This window comes from Cricetulus griseus, chromosome 2, assembly GCF_003668045.3.
Source record: "Cricetulus griseus strain 17A/GY chromosome 2, alternate assembly CriGri-PICRH-1.0, whole genome shotgun sequence".
NCBI classification, from domain to species: domain Eukaryota; kingdom Metazoa; phylum Chordata; class Mammalia; order Rodentia; family Cricetidae; genus Cricetulus; species Cricetulus griseus.
In genome coordinates this window covers 178,066,457-178,089,291 of record NC_048595.1, presented here as the reverse complement: position 1 = coordinate 178,089,291, position 22,835 = coordinate 178,066,457, and the positions used below count along the sequence as shown (strand labels likewise).

At 51.0% G+C, this 22,835-nt stretch overlaps 1 protein-coding gene across 1 annotated transcript; it reads right to left on the bottom strand.

Moving 5' to 3' along the window:
• Window positions 1–4,828: 4,828 nt before the first annotated feature.
• LOC113834327 (homeobox protein CDX-1) lies at window positions 4,829–22,452 on the bottom strand. Its single transcript, XM_027402632.2, has 3 exons — window positions 22,008–22,452; window positions 6,396–6,541; window positions 4,829–5,889 (listed from the first exon to the last, which is right to left on the bottom strand). The coding sequence occupies exons 1-3, from the start codon at window positions 22,450–22,452 to the stop codon at window positions 5,668–5,670; spliced, it is 813 nt and encodes a 270-aa protein (XP_027258433.1). The 3' UTR covers window positions 4,829–5,667.
• Between the last annotated feature and the right edge of the window lie 383 nt (window positions 22,453–22,835).

The window sequence follows — 22,835 nt, the reverse complement described above, 5'->3', positions numbered from 1 at the left end:
CCAGTACCTTAAAATGATCCTGGGCCACATTTTCTCAACCTAGAGAGACCAGTGTTAGTCCTTCCATTTCACTGATGAGGAAACTAAAGGACAGGTAAGTTAGTTACACACTCGGGGCTGCACAGTTAGTGGGTATGATATCGACGATGGAGTCAGACTTCGTTGACTTCCCATAGACATAGTGGCCTCAGCACTACTCCTTTTCTTGGGATGAAAATGTAATTGGGAGGTTTAGGGGAGAAGAAGGGACAGGCAAGTGTCACCATGTTGTGGTGGCTTGTAATGGAATGGTAAACCAAGTTCCTGCCTACCAGAACTCTGGCCCCAGGGCCACACATTTTATCTGTGACAAGGGCCACCAACCAGCAGGTATCTGGCTGACCTCTCAGAATGCCTGGACATCTTTCGAGCTTTTCCACTAGGATGAGGAAATGGTAGCTGGAGTAACTGAACTACCAGTTTTTTGGGATTGACCACTGTGGGAAAACAGACATGTCAAATCCACACCCCCTAAAGGTGCTCCTTTAGACATTTACCATCCACACACTTGCTGTCTGCATCAGGGGGAGGCCTTCGAGAGTAGCTGGATAGGGTCTGCTCTGACCTCTGGGGTTTGAGGAAAGGGCTCCAGAGTTCCTGAGCTGGGTTGAAGGCCTACCTCTCCTCCCCAACCCCTGAGCTACTCCTGGAGTCTAGCCAGTTAAGGCTTCCCTGACTTAGGAAGGAACTTCCCCCAGCTGCTCTGCCTCTAGGAACCTCAGGAGGCCAAGACAGGCAAAGGGCATTTCCTGAGCCCTGCTCTATTATGATGGATGCTCATGTTCAGTATTCAGTTATTAACTCTTCCCAACAGCCCCAGAAAACTGATATGTGTAGATCAAATTGTATACACAAGGAAATTTTCTCAGAGAAATGATGATGTCATGTGCCCAATATCTCAGAGAATCTCTTGGCTTTAGGAATAAGCCTGGAGGGCCTATGGCCCTGCCTGGAGAGGAGCAGAGGCCTGGGTCTCAGAAAGGAGGCTCACGCAGGCCCCCCTCCCTCCTCCTATTTTCCCTTTGACATTGGAAACTGTCAGACCTTTGGAAGGTCCAGGGACCTTGGGAACAGGGGCTAGGGTGAGACATCTGACTTTGGATCCCAGAAGATTGGCCTCTTTCTGGCCCCAGTATAGCAGCACCTGGTTGGGGGACAGGGACAAGACTGAAACTTAGCCTTCCTTGAACAAGCATGATGACCACCGAGCTTTGGTTACAGTCACTGAGGGTATGGTGTGCAGGTGGGCTAGGTCCATACTTTCCAGATGGGGAAACTGAGGCCCAGAGAGGGAAGGACTTGCAAAAATCAGTTGCCGGGCAGTGGTGGTGCATGCCTTTAATCCTAGCACTCAGGAGGCAGACAGGTGTATCTCTGTGAGTTTGAGGCCTGTCTGGTCTACAGAGCGAGTTCCAGAACAGGCTCCAAAAGCTACAGAGAAACCTTATCTCAAAATAAAAAAATCAGTTAGCATAGGGCAGAGCCATACCTAGAATATCCCATGTGAGCCTACCGATCATCTCTTTGCCATCATCTCCCTGTCACCAGCCTTGGGTAGGAAAAGAGAAAACCACTAAGATTTTCTGGCTACTCAGTCAGTCACTCTACCCCCTGAAGCCCCAACTTTGCAATCATGCAATAACCAAGGGTTCAGTAACCAGACATGCTTGACTGTTCCTTGTCCCCAACCAGAGGGGCTTGGATGCTATCACTCCTTAAATGCTATTCCTCTTCCTCTTCCCTCCCTTCCCCTCCCCTTCCTCTCCTTCTCCGGCACATCTCCTGGTCTCACCACAAGCCAGAAGTGAAATGGAGATGTGTGTTGATTTAAGGAGACTGTGAGATGAAAATGTACTTCCTTTATTATATAGGGAGATATTTTTAAATGCATATAAATAAACATTTTTAATTCGCTTAAACGTTCGGATTTTGCCACCGTAGAGCATGTGTTTTGCTACACGAGGAGTGGTGACTGTGAAAAACCAGGCTGCAGACTGCCAGTCCATCTGCTGCAGTGAGAAGGATGCCCTTCTAGAATGGGCCTGCAGGCTGGGATTGCCCTCCAGGGCCGCTCTGGTGGGCTTCCAGTCTGTGTCTCCCCAACCCAGGGCCAGGCTGTTTTTCTCAGCCATTGAAGACCTCCTTCAAGCTTCTGCCGTCATGCGTGCACAACCCTTCAGCTGCTGGAGCCCACCTCTTCCAAGGCACTGAGTTTCCAACTTGGAGTCTCTCTCTAGAGCATTCCTGGGGCCTGATAGCTCATACATAGTTCTGGTAATTGATAGTGGCTTAGTTCTTCCACAGGACAAGGATTCTCAGCATGGAACTAGGGTTTTATGGATCCAAGGAAACTATATACAAAACAGTGCTGCCGTGTTCTGGTCTCATTTGCTGGTGCTCTTGACCAAATTTTGTGCCTTAAAGGACCAGCCCAATCCAGGTCCACTGTTGGATACAAATCCCCAGCAGCAGCTCGGGCCTGCCACCCAGCAGAGGGACATGTACAGCTTCCCTGTACAAAACAGAACCTGCTGTCCCTAGAGGATAGCTGGGACACCTTCATCTCTGGGGTGCTTGCAGGGTCTGAGGCAACCTGAGGAGGTCTCTTTCCTTAGTCACTGTTGCACCTCAACCTTTCCTGGAACTTTTTTTTTTTCTGGGCAGTGTGTCAGTTAGTCCAGGCTGGCCTTGAACTTACTATGTAGCCAAGGATGAGCTTGAATTTTTGATCTTCCTGCCACCATGCGAGTGCTGGGGTTATAGGCATGTGCCACCAGAGTTTCACAGTCCTGGAGGTTGAACGGAGGGCTTCGTGCATCTCTACCACCTAAGCTATATCCCCAGCCTTCCAGTGGAATGCTTTTGTAGCATGTTTATAAACATAGACAGGTAACGTCCCCTTCGTCATGGAGTTTAAATGCCAATGGACATGTCAATACCCAACCTCCTGACATCCCATGTGAGTGACTGCTGCAGCCCCACTGCCTGTTGGGCAGAGGTCTTCTAGAGCCAGGGCCTCATCTCCTCATGCCACCAACTGACTTCAGGGCTACAGTGGTTGGGACTGCAGTCAGACATGCAAGCATCTCAAGTAAGATACAAAGCATGGGCCTGTACTACTCAGTCCTAAGAATAGCCACTATAGCTCCCTTTGACAGACCAGGAGGCCCAGAGAGGCTAAGTACCTTAGATTCCAAGCCTCATAACATGGAGGTTGTCACCTTGGAACCCAGTGTGTTTCACTTAACTGTCACACTTAACTCCAAAATCTGATGCTCCACTCAGTCATGGGTCTTCAGGGTCTTCCCCCAAGCTTCCAGAACTCCCTTGTGTGTGTGTGTGCGGGGGGGGGGGGGGGATCACAGGTGCTGCAGTTGGTTTCCTGGGTTTGAGGCATGAGGAACATTGGCAGAGCATTAGTTCACATTTGCAACCCCAGCATTGGAAGGTAAGGTATGAGAATCACCACACATTCAAGGCCAGGGTAGACTACATGGTGAGGTTCAGGTCTGCCTGGCCAGTGAAAGGGCTCAGCAAGTAAAAACATTTGCTGCATAAATTCCATTTACACCCCAAACAACTGGACTGGAGCAGGAAATGGAGGCTCAGAGAGGGGAAGTAGTTACCCTAGGGCCATGCAGATTAGAAAGCTAAACTCGCTGCCAGCTACCAGCCTCTCCCTACTTCATTCTTCTGGTGCCACTTAGTTCCTGTGGCTCGGATGTCAACTGCAACAGAGAGGCCTTGCTGTCTCCCCAGTGGACGGCAGGAGGAGAGAAGAGGCTAGTGTGCTGGGGCTGGAAACACCTGTGCAGTGTTATCCCAGGCCCAGGAGCAAAGGGCAAAGGCAGGCTGGCTGAACACACTTTTTATGACCTAGCCACCTCCCAGAACAGTAAACAGAGGGGCAAGCAGCTGGCACCAGAGCCCTCTGGGCAGAGAAAGTCCTAGGTAGCTCACTTCTGCCCACCTCTGGGAAGAAGGTAAGAACAGCATCTCTCTGCAGAAGCTTAAGAAACACTCTATGTTCCCGTTGCAGCTGTTCTTCTCTTCTGGACCTGACCATCACATCAGGTCTCAGTTCAGGTACCACCTTCTCCAGGACGCCTTCTAGGCTTCCGATGAGCAGGGAGCCTGCTCTGCATTCCATCTCCACACGTGCACTAGTTCTTGCCATGTCCGGAACAAAGTTCTGACTGGCCCTTATCTTTTTATATTAACAACACTGTGTGTGTGGCACTCTTCCCACTGGGCCAGGCACTTCTTGGGGGAAAGGGCTGTGTGCTTCCCAGGCATTGCCATGTCTGGTACATAGCGTGCAGTGTGAATGACAACGCTAAAAGAAAAGCCTGAAGTGAAAGCTCCAGGAGGACCCACAAGGCTGATGGATAGATTCTGGAGTGATCACCCAAAGACTGGTGTTCCTTCAGCCTTAGACCTGCCTTAGCAGGGTCCTGTTTGATCAACCATGTTTTTTTTTATTTTATTTATTTATGTATTATGCATACAACATTCTGCTCCCATGTATATCTGCACACCAGAAGAGGGTACCAGATCTCATAACAGATATTTGTGAGCCACCATGTGGTGGCTGGGAATTGAACTCAGGACCTCTGGAAGAGCAGTCAGTGCTCTTAACCTCTGAGCCATCTCTCCAGACCAATCGGCCATGTTTTAAAGGTGACTTTGTTGGGGGAACTAGAGAACGCAAAGGAAACCCGCAATCATGAATAAAGGATGATGGTGATGAAACTTTTTAAAAATTCTTTTAATGCTATGTGTGATTTTTATAATTTGTTTAAAAGGGAAAAACATATTCCTGAACCTGCATTCAAGAGATTCCACTCTATGTAACCCCTGTCCAGATGTGAGTTACCTAAGATCTTGGGGATCCTGAGGTGTGATGGACAGCCTCTGGGGAGGAGGTGGGCATGGACAGGAAGGTAGTAGACTCTGTCTGAGTTTACCCTGAGAGGCTTCCCTTCCATCCACAGGCCTTCTTGGAGTGCTAGGGAGGGGACGAGTTCTATTTCAAGAGCAGTGACCAATTGTTCAGCCTTTACCTCGGGTCCAGTTCTGATGGCTTTGTCCCTCCAGGCTGGGGAGGGACAGAACATGGGGTGCTAGGACAAGTGGAGATGAGGCTGCAGGAGGAAACAGGTGGGTCTGGCATCATCCTTATACTTCACACATGAGTCTGGACCATGTGTACCACCTTCTCTCAACACAGACTCCTCTGCAGGGCCAGTCTGGTCCATACAGCAGTCTCCCACCTCACTCTGGAGCCCCTGGAGGAGGCTATGGAGCCTCAGCCTTTCTTGACAGCCTGTTGAGCCCTCTGGAACTTGAGATATCTCCAGGTGACTGAAACCTCTCACCGAGGCTTTCCATCACCCTATGGCCTAGGACACAGGAGCTGGAAGAGGTCCTTGTCCAACAGGCACATCACATAATCCAGCCAAGGGAGGTAGGAAGCTGGTAAGCAACTTGTCCTAGGTAGGCAATCTGTCCACAGTGACCCCAAAGGTCAGCAGCAGGACTGGAACTTAGAACAGGCTTCTTGGGCTTCAGCAAAGCCAGGTGCCCAGCATTCAAGTCCCTAGATCCCTGGACCCCAAGCTTAAGGGTTTAGGGTAGAAACTCCTCCTTGACGGGCACTGGGGAGGGGGTGCCCAGAAGGCCAGCATTGGTGGGGCATAGACTAGCCAGGGGTGGCACTGATGATGTGGGGTTGTCATCCAGGGGTAGGGGCAGCTGTGAGGGAGGCAGTGCCTGCTGCTGCTGCTGCTGCTGTTTCTTCTTGTTCACTTTGCGCTCCTTGGCTCGACGGTTCTGGAACCAGATTTTCACCTGTGGGATTGCACAGACTTTATGAAGCAAGTGTTAGGAGGGAGCTGGGAAGGGGAGGTAGGTGCTCTTCATGGTCTACTTCCTGCTCCAGCTACCCACCTCAGGGACTAAAACACGTTCTCCTTGTACCCTAGACACCTTTCTCTGTAACCTTCTTCCCCCTTCCAAGGCCCGGTTACTCCAGAGCCCCTGTGTCTCATGACCACCCCTTGTCTGGGTCTGAATAGCACTGAACAACACTACTGCCCACTGTAGCCTGTGTGTGTGTGTGTGTGTGTGTGTGTGTGTGTGTGTGTGTGTGTGTGCGCGCGCGCGCGCCCTTACATGCATACACAGGCACATGCATGTAGTGATGTTGGCAGTTGTCCAGTGCGTGGTAAAGTGCCAGTAGTCTGGAGACAACCTTTCTGTTCTCTTTTTGTGAGCCCTTCACATGTATCTTCATGGCATCCTGAAAGCCCAACTCTGGGCCCTGCTACTTAAGTTGGGGTGAAGGATCTACATACCTGTCGCTCTGTGAGCCCCAAGTTAGCAGCCAACTCTGACTTGCGCCGGATGGTGATGTACCGGCTGTAGTGAAACTCCTTTTCCAGTTCCAGGCGCTGGTGGTCTGTGTAGACTACACGGTACTTGTCCTTGGTCCGAGTCTTACCTGAGGAGCAGAGGGGGCAATGAGGGAAGGTGAGTGCAGCAGAATGCCCAAAAAGGCCCAGGAAGCCCCAGTTGGTTTTGACTCCAGGGTCCCCAGAGTGTGAGTCTGAATACCAGTGTCATGAAGGGGACAGCTGGCTAATGGGGGTAGACTGGGGCTAAGGGGTATTGCCAGACACTCCTACCCCTGTGCGGGGAAGGTGCAATGGTGGAGGAAAAACATGATTTGGAAGTACCCTGGGTTGGGGGCTCCCCAGTTTTACTGACAGCTAGCCGAAAGACTAAAAGGCCCAGGGCTGCTAGTGAACCCTAGGGTCTTGCTGGGTACCCAGAAGGACATTCAGGACACCAGGCCCTGATCTAGGGTTGCACCAGGGGCTGATCTGCTGTAGCTGTCTACACTCCTCCTATGTCAGGCACAGAACAGCAGTGCCACAGATCATTCCACAAGACAAACCAAATCCCTGCCTTGAGCCACATACTGGGATGGACAGAGAAAGCAAGTCCCTGCTTGGATGCTAGAGGAAGGAGGCAGACAAAAGGAAAATAAAAATGGAAAGCATTTGCTTTGTTCACTGGCAATTATTTCGAGGAAAAGAAAGAAGATAGGAAGCCTAAGAATTTGGTGGTGGGAATTTCAGAGTGATGCCAGCTGAGTAAGGTAGCAGCCACCTATAATCCCAGCTACTTTGTTGGGTCACTTGAATCTAGTAATTCAAGAGCAGCCTAGGTAACATAGGGGGACCCCTGTTTCAAGAAAAAAGAAAAAGTGAAACAGGATGGCTCTTGAAGTCTAACCTAGAAGGAGAGAAAGCATAAGAGCATGTGGGCTATCTAGAGAAAGATAATCTGGCAGAGGACATGGGGTGCAAAGGCCCTGAGGTGGGGGCATGTCCGAGGATGAGTGAGGAAGCTGGTGGGACAAGGGTGCAAGGAGCAGAGGGAACAGGGCAGATGTCAAGGCTTAGGTTTTACTCTGTCTGGAATGGGAGCCACTGCAAGGCTCTAAACAGAGGGGATACGTAGTCTGCTGCATGCTATCATGTTTTTTCTGGCTGCTGTGTGGAGAGTAGACTAGGGGGCAGGGATAAGAGGTACAGGAAGGACTGCCATGTCCCAGGACAAGAGGGTGGTGGCTTGGCTTTTAGATGGTGCTGCCTGAGCCAGGAGCTGAACTTAAGGGTTGTCTGAGGTTATTATATCAGGGTTGACTTTGGAGCTGAACATGGAGGGCTGTCTGGGGAGAATATTACTGTATGGGGCCTGGATGAACACCAGCTTCCTCTGTAAGAAGCTAAACACATGGCTAAACTAGAAGGTTCATGCCAACAGCAGGCATGCACACACCAGGGCATGACCAATCCTGGGATAACCCTGGATCCCCTCTGCCACCCACATGCCCACAAACAGCCTGGCCTTTGCTTCCCTGCTCTGTGCCTTGACTATGCCTGTCCCCCTCATGCCCCTGCACTAAAGACCTGCATCTGGCCCACCTCCACCCATCATCCCACACAACTTGGCAGGACAGACCTGGGCTCTTCTCCAGCCAAGTGGTTCTGTGGGGGAATGGGAGACAACAGCTGTTCCTAGGCAGCTTCTCCCTGGGTTTTCTGCCAGAGTGGCAGAACCATGCTGGCCACTTCCACATGCACCAAGCTCACAGTACCACCTGACAGCAGAGACATAGCTCAGGACAGCCTGCAGTCCTGTGCCAGACATGGTTAAAGGAGGGGCTGAGGGAGAGGCTGCTGAGGTCTTGGCTCCAAATGGGGTTCCTCCTTGACCCACAAAAGTCAACTTTGGCTCAGAACAGCTCTGCTTGAGACTGCAAGCACCATAGCCTAGCTGGGCTCTGAACCCACAGCCCACTGGGTTCATGAGTCAGAGCCAGAAGGAGTCCTGGGATTTCAGTCTCCTGCCAGCTTCAGATGAAGAGACCGTGGTTTAAGGTGGTCATGTGGCTGCTGAAGGTCTAAGTAAGAGGCCTGTGAGTTCTTCCAGGCATGTCCAGTTGCTGCTGTGGGTCACAAATGTTCACCATAGCTATGAATACTGCCCTACACATCTTTAGATTACCACTTAATGCAATAATGTCAATTCCTGCTAGATCCAGTCCAACCTCCCTGCAGAGTCAGGGCTATAAGAGGACAAGTAGGTACACATGTGCTAATGCCATGTCCTCTAGAGCTCTCTCTATGCTGCCTCCAATGCACAGCTCCCCATCTCCCCATTTTTAGGTACTGCTGAGCTGCCCAGTATCCTAAGTGTTGGCAATAAAAGCTCACAGAGCAGACCACGCCTCTTTGTCCTTTCCTTGGAATGGACACATCATGGCAAGAGCAGACAGGCACGTCTAGGCTGGCTGGGATTGATAGACTTGGGCTGGGATTTTCAAATGCCAGACTCCTAGCTGTCTCCAAGATGATAGGCTGAGCAGCAGACAGGGCTCTACTTGAAAGAGCCCAGGCCCAGTCACGGAGGCAGCTGTGCTTGCCTCTCTCTGTCTTTCCCCTCTTCCTGCCCCTGTCCCCTTGTGGTGAACAGCAGGGACCCACAACAGTCCTTTACAGCTGGGAGCCAGACACAGAAAGATGCTCTCACTAAGGTCATCAGCCTGACGATGACATGAACCAAGATCTCCAGATTGGAGACCAGACAAGGACAGGGTGTTGGCAGCATTGCAGGACCTCTGTCCCCACCAGAGTCCATGGTGCGCTAGTCAGTAGCCCTGGAGAGAGGTTGATATGATTAGGAACCTCCTAGACAACTTCTAGTCCAGCTGCTTAAAATGCACATATTGATTGTTAAGAAAACACCTGACAATGAACATGTTTGATTTCCTGTATGGCTCAGAAACCAGGGACTCCCACATATTGTCCAGAGTGAGCACTAACTGGAGCACCCTCCTAGTAGCCAACTAAGCATTGTGTAGCCTGACTTTACATGCCCAGAGTCTTGGCCATAAGCTCCACTCCTAGGAAATAACCTCACAGAGAACTGCCCACAGCAGTGACTGCTACTGATAGCATAAGACTAAATGCAATGTCCATGCCTATGAGCAGGGAGCTGGTGATCACATGGATGTGGATATGGAATACCAGTGGAGAGGAGCACCGAGCAACTGTTATGATGTGTATGAGGGAGCAAAACACGCAATACTGTAAGAAAAGACTGCTACCAGGCTGGGGAGATGGCCCAGGGGGAAAGTGATTGCTACACAAGTATGGGGATCTGAGTTCAGATCCCCAATACCCATGAAAAGGCCATTTATGTGTCTGGGAGAGGTCATAAGCCACTTTTGGGGGTGTAGGGTGGAGACAAGTAAATCCCTGGGGCTCAGTCTAGCTGAAATGGTGGGCTCTGGACTCAGGGAGAGACCCTACCTCAAAAACTAAGGTGGAGAGCACTAGAGATACTCAAAGGTACAGGTGAATGAATATTCACATGCACACATGCATACACGGGCACACACACACACACACACACACACACACACACACACACACACACTTAAAAAGCCTGTCATATCATCACAGACATTTATGTAACTTTTGGTAGCATGTACTTGTATAGTTTTATGTTTAGTTTTTTTTTTTTCTGAAAATATGAACAAGGAACCAACAACAGAAGCTTCTTCCTCCAGGAAGGCAGCTGGAGGTGGAAAGCCATGGGGAGGAGAGTGATTTTAGAGGGCTTCAAGTTTTACTGTGTTTGGATTCACTGTCCATTGCATTATTTGTACATGTTTGTGTGTGTGCACACATGTGCATGTGTGTATGTGTCACTGGAGGTTGACTCCAACCAGGTCTTCATCCGTAACAGACAAGCATTCAGCCACGAGGATATATTCCCCTAGCCCTTTTTGTACTTTTTAAACTTTGAGATAGTTTCCTAGGTGAACCCTGAATTCACTTTGCAGTCCGGGAGATTTTTGAAGTTGTAAGCTTCCTTACCTTGGCCCCTTGTGGGAGGGTTATAGGCCTGCATCACCAGGCCTAGCTCTTAAGCTTTTATTTATTTTATTTATTTTAAAGACATGACCTCCAGGCCAAGCTAGTCTTGAACCCACTGTGCAGCAGAAGATGACATCAAACTCCTGATCCTTCTGTCTCCACCTCCAAGTACTAGGATTATAGGTGTAACACAACACATAGTTTATGTAGTGCTGAGAACCAAACCCAGGGTGTTGTGTATGCTAAGACAACAGCACTCTACGGAGCTGCACTCCCAGCCCCAGAACTCTATTCTCTTAAAGTAGTTTTGCTTATTCATTGAGAATTTCATACATGTATTTAATGAATTTTGACCATATCCACACTTCCTCCAGTTCCCCTAGGAAGCCAGGGAGAATGGGTAAGGGGAGAGGGTGCAGCTTTTCAGGCCTGAGCATGGTGGGAAGAACCTTGGCTCACTCGTGTACATGGAAGGCTCACCCTCTGCTCTGGTTCTGTTACATGCAGAAGGTCTCGTTCCTGTTGAACAGGCTGCCACAAGAGGCATGAATGGAATTCTACATCTCTAAAGCCCTTCCCCTTCCCGACTTCATCTGCCCCCTTCCCCTCTAACCCAGAGTCCACCTAGTGCTGTTTGCATGGGTGTGGGGTCATCTGCTAGAGCGTGGATAACCTACCAGTGGCCACACCAAAGAAAAATGACTCTCCTTTCCCTAGCAGCCATTGAGTGCCAATAGCTCCTCAGGCAAGGGTGGGGCCTTGTGAGCCCCTCCCCATCCTGGGACACTGTATTTTCAGTGACAGCTAGGAGCCCTGAGTTCCCCCTGTAGCCCTGGACAGAACTCAAGCATCTGTCCTCCCTGATAAACTTTTGTGAGCCCCTGTGCCCCCCTGGAACCCAGAGAGGAAGGGCAAGGTGGTTGCATGAGAGGGACAGAACAGGGAGGTGGTCAAGGTGAATGATTTACAGGCTCCTGGGACACCGGGACTATGGGGGAAGTCCAGGCTCCGGTAACAGGTGTCCGATGAGGAGCCAGCCACTCCCAGACACAGAATGAGTAATTTCTGGGCACGAAGCCAGAGAGAATGGGTAAGGGGAGAGGGTGCAGCTTTTTAGGCCTGAGCATGGTGGGAAGAACCTTGGCTCACTCGTGTACATGGAAGGCTCACCCTCTGCTCTGGTTCTGTTACATGCAGAAGGTCTCGTTCCTGTTGAACAGGCTGCCACAAGAGGCATGAACGGAACTCTACATCTCTAAAGCACGCACAGTTTGAGGGCCAGGGAAGCTACAGGCAGATGGCTCCCAGTGTCTGGAGCTTAGCCTTGATACTCCTGGTGAGCTGTCCAGAAAATCCTAGTCCCTAGATTTGGAGTGCATGGGGCTGACACTGGCTCCTGGGGTTTTGGTACTTAGCTAGCTCTCCAGGTGACTGTGGTATGTGACTGTTTGAACAAGCAGACCTCTAGGGATGTGCAGGCCACCTACACGCCAAGTTGGCTAAGGATCATCTCTCTATCTCTCTGGGTCCATATCTGTAATATGGAGATAACCATTAAGGACAGCCATCTGGTCATGGGCTAAACACTTTGTGTAGTGCCTCAACAATCGGTGGGATGGTGTAATGTATCCTGTTTTGTGTTTGTTTGGTTTATTTTGTTTTATTTATTTTTTATTTTCCTGAAATAGTGTTTCTCTGTGCAGCCCTGGCTGTCCTGGAACTTGCTTTGTAGACCAGGCTGGCCTTGAACCCAGATCTGCCTGACTGTGCACTACCACACAGGGCTATATATCCCATTTTTACATACAAGAAACGGGCCCAATGAGACTTATATAGCAAACAATGGGATTCAAGACCATCCAGGACAGGGAGATGGTTCAGTAAGGTGCTTACCACCAAGCCTGATGGCCTGAATTCCATCCCTGGGACCCACAAGATCCAAATAAACAAATGTAATTAAACATGTTTAAAAGGCCAGGTCTATTTGTCCTCAGAAACACATCAGAGCTGATTGTGGTAGTGTATGCCTTTAATCCCAGCACTCAGGAGGCAGAGGCAGGCAGATCTCTGGGCTCAAGGTCAGCCTGGTCTACAGAGTTAGTTCTAGGCCAGCCAGGGCTACACAGAAAAACCCTGTCAAAAAACAAACAAAGCAAAGCAAAAAGAAACACTAGAATTCATCACACAGTGGGGTGGTTTTCTACAACCCTTTCCAGGTTTGAGATGTACAGGGTTCCACATGTGATGAAGAGGGCTCCTTGTGCAATACCTGGCATATAGCAGGCCACACAGAGAGGGACAGAGCCCACTCTTCCCCAATAGTGGTGGGGTAGCCCCCTGTAGGAATGTCAGGAAATGGGGCTGTGTCCTAGTGGTATGCTGCATTTGTGAGGTCCCTTCCAACTTGGAAGCAGGAGACTCCCAATGTTTGTTGATTCTTAGACTGTATTTGTTATTATTGCTGAAAGAACTCTAAGGTTGACTTCCCAGTTTCAGAGTCTAGACACCAGGCCTGCCCAGCTGGAAGACAAGGATAGAGCTGTGGTTGGATAGATTGGGGCCCTCATCTAGCCCAGGACAGACAAGGGGAGCCTGGCCTATGCTCCAAGACAGAGTGACTCCCAGAAAAACCAAGTGGTCTCTGGGTCAGACTTGCTTCTGGGTTTGTGGATCCTAGGGCTGACTAACTATCAAGACATGGGCCTCAAGTCCAGCCCCAGACCCTCTGTGATCCCTCACTGGGTAGAGCACCTCAAGTGACTGTAAATTACAATACATGTACACACCACACCACACACCACACACACACACACACACACACACACACACACACGCACGCACGCACGCACGCACGCACGCACGCACACACACACACACACACACACACACACACAGGCAAACACATGTGCATGGGAGTTTGTTAAAAATACCCATTGCATGTAAGGTCTTAAAAAAAAAAGAAGAAGGGATTTTGAGAGCCCATTCCATGTGAAGGGATGCTCTCTTGGCCTGGACACATGGGGAAGGGCCTAGGCCTGGCCCAGGATGATGTGGTAGACTTTGGGGAGCCCCTTTTGAGGGCCTTACCCTGCCTGGGGAGTGGAGGGGGGATGGCTAGGGGCAGGCGGGATGTTGGGGGGGAGGAGAGGGAGAGGGAGAGGGAGAGGGAGAGGGAGAGGGAGAAGGGATTGACATGTGAAGCAAGCTTGCTCCTAATTTGAACTAATAAAATAAAATAAAAAAATACCCATTGCTAGGTTCTACTCAGGTCTGGGTCTCCACCTCCCTATCACTTTTTTGGGGGTGGGTGACAGTGGTACTGAGGTTCAAACCAGCTCTGCCTCTCAGCTACACCTTATCCCTCTCACCTTTAACAATCTCCAGGTGGAGTGTTCTTAAACAAGCCCCTCATCTGTGGGTCTCAGTCTCTCCTAATGAGGGATGGGTGTTGGCACCAAGGGAGAGAACCCAGAACATCAAGTATGCTAGATATGTGCTCTTCCACGGAACTACATCTCCAGACTACAGGTTCTCTATGCTCAAGTTCTAGGCCACTCACTGGGTAGTGGGTGAGCAGTGAGGGGCACTTACTGCTTGCCCACTACCTAGTACATGCATAGGAGGAGCACACCCACACACCTCCAGCCTCACCTACAGCTGGGGAGCCTGCTGGGGGGATGCTTAGGGAAGGTGGGAAAGGAAGACATTGGATCTCACTTTGAGGTGGAGATGAGAGAAAAGGCCCAGAAAGGTCACCAGGTCATGTGAAGAGGACAGCTGCAGAGTCTGGGAATGAAGAGAAGGAAAGAAAGATAAAGGAGCTCCAAAGGTAGCTGGAGAGTCAGTTTCCCTGACAGCCCAGGCATCTGGGCACCATTGGCCAACACTCTTCCCAGGCCCCGTGGAGACTAAGGGAGAGCGCCAAGGAACAGGTTCTGGCATGGGCCATTTGTGCCAGCACTGGCCCTTCTCTACTCTCAGCCTCCACATCCCCATCTACGGAGGAAAAGCTGGACAGTGTTGTGTCCTGTAAAAAGAGACAAGAACAGGATATCTTCTGCATAGAAAAGATGTGTGAGAAGAGAGAATTCCAAGTATCTTGAGCATACAATTAACTTTAATATAAGACCAGAATAACACAAGAGGGCTGCCAAAAAGTGACAGGGGATGAGCATCCCTGTGTCGGTAGCCTTCTATGGATCCAAGGCAGAGAGCTGGGAGGTGGCTCAGTCTAGATCTTTAGTGGAAGGACTAGAGATTTCCTGGGTCCCCTTCCTGCCCAGCACAAAAAATAGATGTGAAAACAGTTTGTAAAGGGCAAAGGGCTATGGAACCAAAAAGCAGAACTGAGCTATTTGCAGAAGCGGACACTGGAGTGCTCCCTTGGGAACAGGAGGAATGTTGCCTGATGGGAAGTCACATGTCAAAAACACCCTGGAGTGTGGAGAGCTGATTAGGCCATCAGTTGCCATGCAGTCTCAATTTGGGTCCGTTTCCCTATCGGTGTCACCTGTGGCAGGGTCTTTGCTGCAGTAGCAGAATCCCTGTCCATCCTCCGGCTAATGGAAGCCATTCTGGAGTCATGGGGCTTCCTGCTGAGGCCAAGGGGCAGCTACAGTGTCTCCTCACTCAGACCCTGGAGGAAGGATGAGGTTGGCAGGGTTGGGTTGAGCACAGCCAAGTGTGAGGAAGCATCATGAGGAAGTCAGTAGCCTAGGTGAAGGCTCTCCTGAATCACTGTCCTCGTCCTAGTCAGAGTCATTGATCATAGCTACACCCTGTTACTCTGGAGCCACCTGTGAATCGCTGACCACCATATCTTCCTCGAGGCCCACAACCAGACCTGGTTTTGGAAGGCACCAAAAAGGAACTTTAGAGTCTTGAGCTAAAGAGACGGCTCAGAGGTTGAGAGCACTGGCTACTCTTCTAGAGGTCTGGGTTTAATTCCCAGCAACCAGATGGTGGCTCACAACCATTTGTAATTCTAGTTTCAGGGAATCTGATGTGCTCCTCTGGTCTCCACAGGCACATCAGACATACATGTGGGGTATAGATACAAACACAGGCAAAACATTCATACATATAATTTTTAGAATAATTGTTAAAAGTTTAGAGTTAGATGGCCCTGAAAGTCTTCACCTGTTGTCCATGCACTGGTGACATGTCCCCAGGTAAACTACTAGAGAACTTTTGTTTTGTTTTTTGTTTTTGTTGCGTTAACCAAATTTCGAGTGCTCAACTACTGTAACATACTGTTGGCTGGCTGCTGGAGAGTCCAGATCTGGTGCATTTCCACATTGACAGGAAATTCTATGAGGCACCACCACTAGTTTTCTGCCCACCAGGGACCAGGAGTCCTAGCTGCCTAGCTCACCTAACTATACTGAGTTCATACTAGCTGCAGCTCCTGCCACCCATTCTCATTCTTCCAAAGTTATTCTACAAGGACCCTCAGTCAGGAGTGTAACTCCACCCCTTCAATTGATGGTTCAGCCTCCAAAGCAGCCCTTCCTGCCACGGCTACTGTGTCCTCATCTTCGCTCAGCCTCAACACCATTCGAGAAGTCTACCATTCTAGGGTCAGTAATATTTCATTTGAAGAGGGGCTGAGCACACACACTGAATGCCTGGGAGATACCGACTCATTTTATCCTGACTACGTCAAGTGCTCAGCACTAATCTAGTCCCTGCTTCCGAGTCAGGCATGTAGAAATCAAGCATGCCAATTAAGTGACTACCAACTATGATCAGGAATTCAGAGCGCCATAAATAAGGAGCCGAGGGCTGGGCTACGTCGGTTGGAGGGTGAACCTTTTTTTCCTTAGCCTTATGGAGATCTCTTAGAGGGATGGCATATAGGTCAAGACCTAAAGGTTGAGAAGGAAGCTTCCATGTCACAAATGGGGAACAGTATTCCAGAGAGAGAGAGAAAAAAAACTGCCTATGCAAAGACCCTCGGACGAGGATCAGTGGGGAGCTGACTGACCCAGATGACCCCACCTTTGCTCAGTCATAGTCCCCATCAGCCAACAGAATTGTCAGTGCAGAAGAGAATACTATTGCCTGCCCACTTGGAAGGATGGATGAAGGGAAGGATGGATGGAGAGAGGGAAGGCACAAGCTGTGTCTGGAGGACTAACAGAACCTCTGGCTTGGAGGTCTGGATTTGATTTTCAGAGCCCAGGCATATATGAGGATGCCAAGGACAAAGTGGCAAGCTCGGACTTCTCTCTGCTCACTTAAAGTGAAGGCTGAGGGAGACACAGGGGAAGGTAGCAAAACATGGTTATGACCCTGATTCAGGCTCGTCCTGAGAGGCCCGTCCAGGAAGAGGACTTCCTTCACAAAAGCTGGTTCCTAATGCTAACAAAGCTGTCTGAATGTCAGAAGGACTCCCGAGGCTCTAAGCATAAGATCTGCTGGGGGAAGGGGACAGACACATTCCACAACACAAAAATCTCCTGCCACTTTCTAACTAGGTCATTCCCAGCTACATCTGAGAGCTGAGGTGTCAGGTGCGGCTTCTGCTGCAGAGAAAGCCAGCTTTAAAGACACAGTCTCCCTTCTCCCTCTTCCTCTCCCCCTCCCATTCCCTCTCACCTCACCCAGCTCCTCCCTGCTGGCCTCTTTCTCCTCACCTGGTGGGCACTAGCTGGAAAGCAAGCAGCAGAGGAGAGACCATGGTCTGGAGAACGTTGCTTTGTTTGGCAGACCCTTGGCAGGCTGCAGATCCTGGCTAGGGTATGGCCCATATGTTGCCATACCCTAGTTGTGTGAGCTTGGACAGGCCATGTGGCCTCTATAAGTCTCTTCAATTTTATCTGTTAAATGTGTCCAATGACAGGCCCTTTCATCTCTTGGGGTAGTTATGAGACCTAAGCAAAGTGACCCAAAAGGAGCTCTTTGCAGAGTGACTTCATGATGAACCCCTACTATGTGCAAGCCAGGGCAGGAGGGGGTTGATTAGGACTGGTCCTCTATGGGATTACAGATGGCAATTAGCAGGAATAATCAACTGGATAGAAGTTGACAGTGATAGAGATTGCTAAAACAAGAGGCTGTCAGTGGTTATAACTGTTCTTCATTCCAAGTGCTGCACTTGGAGTGGCAAGAATCAAGAAAGGTTTCCTGGAGGAGTAGATGGTCCTGGAGAAGGCACAGCATTTGAACTAATAAAGATGCAGTAGAGGCAAGAGAGGGCAGGGCCGATAAAGGGCCCAGGATGTAGCTGCAGAAAGAGTGAGGCTTAGGCCTGCTTATACAGCCTGCCAAGAAGTGTCACTGAGCATCAGCAACCTGCTGGATACTGGGCTGTGCCTTACAAACACCATGGCTTCTAGAAACTATCCAGGTAGGCTCTTGCTAGTCAAGCCTGACACCCTGAATTTGAGTCCTAGCGCCTATGCAAAGGTGGAAGGAGAGAACAGACTCTACACAGTTGTCCTCTGGGCTCCACACGTGTTGTGGCTTGCAACGCCCCCCCCCCATGCTAATAAATAAAATTCTCGTTAAGAAAGAAGAAGGAAGGAAGGGATGAAAGAAAGAGAAAAAGAGAGAGAGACAGAGAGAGAGAGAGGGGGGGAAGGAAATGATTCAAGTTAATGTGCCTCTGACTAGACACAAAGAGAAATAAATCCCTGGGCTTCTAAGCAAACTACCAGGAGTCTTCAACATTGAGTTGAGATCAGTTCTCAACAGGGCTTTAGATGCCTCAGAATCAGGGCATCCAGAAATGGGGACCCAGAGGTTGTTCTTGAGCCACCATGTGCCCTAATAAGGGAGGTCTCACAGTAGTTTAGAAGATGGGCAGAGCATGTGTGAAAGGTCAGAGGTGAGAGTTCAGGTTAGTGGCTGTGGCTATGGAGCAGGTGTGTGTGTGTGTGTGTGTGTGTGTGTGTGTGTGTGTGTGTGTGGTCTGATTATCCTTTCCTGTGCCTCATTTTCCCCATCTGAAGCTGAAGGGGTCAGACAGGATCTAAAAAGCCCATTACAACCCCATCATCTGGGCAGACATCTTCCAGCCCTGTAAATCAGTGTTCAGTCACAAGGGATCAGATAGGGCCCCTGGTGAAGGACAATTATATCCTCCTGACAGAAACATTCATATTTTAAACACAAGTAGCAAGGCAGACAACAGAACCCCTTGCAATCATTTGCATGCTGGCTTCAGAAGCAACATGGCTCCCTCAGAACCAGCTAACACTTTGTTCATGTCTTGCAGCCTAACTGAAGCCCACCCTGCCCCCATTCCAATGTCTGGCACCCTTTCTTAGAATAAAACCAAATCAAATCACAATCTAGCCTTGGCTACTCCAACTGCTGCGAGTCAGGAGCACTGACCAAGTATGGGGGAGGGCAGCCAAGCTTCAACCACTAGACTGAAATAATGCCTGGACAGTAATGGGTCCAACCCCCAGGGAGGGTCCCTACTAGACATGTTGGAATCTGAGACCTTTCCCCTCCCCTGGTTCTCTGAGATGTCTCCTGCCCTTTCCAGTTCATCCAGCCAACTGAATGCATTGAGCACATATTAATGCCAGGCCCGGAGCTAGTGCCCTAAGCAATTCTGGGTCAGACAGACAAGGATCTGGACCTCTTTCCAACAGATAACATGCAAACATACATGGAAGTAGGAGAACAAGTTGGAATTTGCCATGGTTCTAAAGGACACCCTGTAGAAGTCATCAAAAGGAGTGGAGGTGGGGAGTCTAATTTGGGAATCACAAAGGGCCTCTCATTCAACCATGGACTGAAGGTGAGAAGGAGCCAGGCATGCAAAGAGTCACAGGGAAGAGGAAAGAACATGTACACAAGACCTGGAACAGGACTTGATGGGCCTGAGGAGTTAAAAGAGAGCTTGGTGCTGGAGCATAGTGGCCCAGGGTGAGGTTCAGAAAGGGAGGGAAAAAGCACGGGTGCTATAGAATCTCACAGAGCTAAGGAAGGAGTGTGCTGTTTATCCTAAATAGGATGGGAAACCACATAAAAAATTTAAACATAAAATGTGTCTGGAACATCCCTCATAGCCTCCGGACCTCATTCTCCCCGTCTGTCCAATGCAGAAGTTCTAGAATGCCAGGAGCTCAGAAAGAGGGAAGCAAGGTGGCAGGCTGAAGACCATGTGGTCAGTGGCACTGGGCACTGGAGGGTGGGGCACACAGTGAACTTGCCTAGGCTGTCCCTGACAACAGCATTGCACAAAAGCCCCCTCTGGAAACGTGTGCCTTCAGTCCCCAGAAAGAGAAACTGAGCCAAAGAGGGGAAAGAAGGGCTTTTCTCTCATGGAGAGTCTAGACTCCTCCCCCAGCTCCCATTCTGCCCTACTTCTGGAGCATTGGAGAGTCTCTTGGCTTGAACACGCTAGAAGGTACCTGATTCCTGCATGCTCAGCCAAATGTCTAGTTCCTGAGAAGCTCCTTCCTGGAGCTGCAGGAACCCAAGCCTGAAGCCCTGCCCTCTACTCTTAGAGCTAAGAGAAAACCCCTTTGGACATCCACAGCCCCATCTGCAGGTAGGGAACAATCTATAAGTGACAGTTGATGGAGAGTAGAGCTGGGCTTGGAAGTTCATGCCCAGAGGTAAATGAGATTTGTGTGACCTCAGACCTCACCCCAGTCAGCAGACTCTCTCCCTTCCTTTACTATGCTGCTTGCCCACTCCTTCCTGCTCATAATGCTTCACAATGATGGCCTTTCTCCAAGGCTCTACCTGAGGGGAACCTTCTCATTCTTCTCCAGAGCCACCTGACCAATAGGAGGTGGGAGACTAGAAATGTGCTTTTCTTCCTAGACTTCCTTAGCAGACCATAGGATGCTGGGGAGCAAGGCCCCTATATGTTCTTCCTATCACTCAGTGTGAAGCTCTTTACCCTCATGAACAAAGCTTCAGAGGGTCTACACACACACACACACACACACACACACACACACACACACACACACACACGCACACACGTGCACGCGCACACATACACACATGCACACGTGCACACGCGCGAGCACACACACACACGCACACACACACGCACACACACACACACACACACGTGCACACGCACACACACAACCATCTACCCAAGGATAAAACATTTTCTTTTCCATCAGCTTTTTCAAGACTGTTTTGTACTTTGAAGCAAGGTATGAACCACCACATAACCTTCCCCGTCCCTTGTTTCACTGACCATAAAAAACGAGATCCAGAAAAGGTGAGTCATCCAGGGAATGGGTTATACAGAGGATTAGGACACAGGTATGGTGTTCAGTATGCCCCACCAGTTCCTGTCTGTGGCCTTGGGCCATTATTTACCATCTTTGTACCATAGTCTCTTTATCTTCCCAATAGGGAGAAGACAGCACCCGCAGCAATATCTTATGTAAGAGTTCCACAGTATTAGCTACCATTACTCAAGGCACAGATGTGAGTGGCCCAGCCTTGCCCCTCAAATATCTCTGGACCCAAGACAGGTGCTTCTGTGCTCCTTGGACCTCTATGGAGGTGTATGACTACAACCTGGGCCCGCAGCTACAGATCAAACCCTCCCCGCAGCTGCTCAGTGGAATCGATGGGTGTGTGGGAGAAATGGAGGGAAGGGAGAGGAGATGGAGGAAGTTCCAGGCCGGCTTCCAGCTGGGGGAAGGGAAGGAGGGGCTGAACATCAAAGAGTAGGCAGGCCAGCTTCCCGCCCTCAAGGCCAGGTGGCCTTTGTCAGGACAGGCCAAACACAATCTGGACAATGAGGTATCCTGTTCACTTTCCTGCCGACAGGAGTCACTACTGAGCTAAAGCAAAGCCAGTTACATGACAAAAGGGGGACCCCTAAAGGTCAGGCTGTCCCTCATTAAGCTGAGCCTTTGTCCAGCCCCCTCTCATGCCTTTGAAGAGGGTGGATCAGAGAGGCCTGCCTGGGGGCAGGAGCTTCACAGGCTAAGGACCAAACAGCAGCCACCTTCCCAACTGCTCCTACTGCCCCTCCCCCGGGGTCAAGAGTTCAGGGAGAGTCCTGGGGAGACTAGGTAAGGACCACTGGACCAACGCAACCAAAGGGGGTTTGTCAACTAAAGGATAGGATCCTGTCTCTCCACTGTAGGGTAGGAAGCCAGTTGGTCCTGGAAAGGAAGTGACCTGTGCGCGTTTCCACAGTGGATAGGTGCTTGGGTGTGTGTGGCGGGTTTAGAAGTGGAAGAAGCTAGGGAAGATCACCAGTGCCCGGGCTGCTGCGTAGACTTGGCATCTGGCTTTCTAATTCCAGCCTTGCCACTTACACTAACCCATGGCCTCTCTTCACAGGGTAGCAGTTTCCCCAGCTATACAAAAGGATTCAGTTGGGTTACTCAAAGCTCTCTCAGCACCTAGATAAATGAATGACTCTCCAGGGCAGGAGTGGTAGTGGGCCACACTCTTGAGAAGTCAGTCAAGGCCAGGGCAGAGGTCAAAGAGAGGGCAGCCTGGGCCACGCCGGGCACCTGCCAGGGCCAGGAGCCCGTCTGGAGGCCTAGGCGGGAGAAGGGTCCTTACCGCTGCCACTGCTGCCTGCGCTCGCCACGCTGCGCCTCATCCATTCGTAGGGCGTCCGCCTCTGCGCTCCTGGAGAGGACGGTGCGCCCGGGCCGCCCAGGGACTGCGCCAGGAGGCCGGGACCAGGCCCAGGAGGCGCGGGCACCGGGCTAAAGTCCGGAGGGGGCCCGAAAGCCAGCGGGGCCGGGCTGGCGGCGGGGGCCGCGGGGCCCGGGCCATAGGCAGCTGCCCAGTCGTCCTTGGGCGCGGGGAAGGGCGCGGGCCATGTCGGAGGGGGCGCGGGCGCCGGCTCCACGTGCGTGTAACCCGCGAAGTCCGGGTACTGCGGGGGTGCGGGCGCCGGGCCGGGGGCTGCGTAGGTCGGAGGGCCCAAGCCGAGGCTGGCAGGCCTGGCGGGGCCTGGGTACACGGGGGAGTCCTTGTCCAGCACATAGCCCACGTACATGGTGACCGCAGGGTTCCCCGCGCATGCTGGGCCCTGGAGCCGCCGTGCCGGCCGGCCGCCCCGACGACCAGCGACTGCTCACCTGGACCCGCGGCCGCCGCCGCGCCCGCCCCACCCCGGCCTTTTATAGCCGCGGGCTGTCCGCGGCCCCAGCCGGGCGGCTTTGCATTTCAAAGCGGGGGGAAGCCTCGGGGCCGCGAATCAAAGGGGGAAGCCCGTCGGGCGAAGGGGTTCAAAAGGAGACAAATTGCCGCCCTAAGCAGGAGGTGGATGGGCCTGGGGGCTGGGGACCCAGAGGGCGCGGCCTGGGTAAGGGTCCAGGCACCTCTTCGAGTTTCCTCTCTCGGTGGTCTCGGGGCATCCCCACCACCGACCCCGGGTTA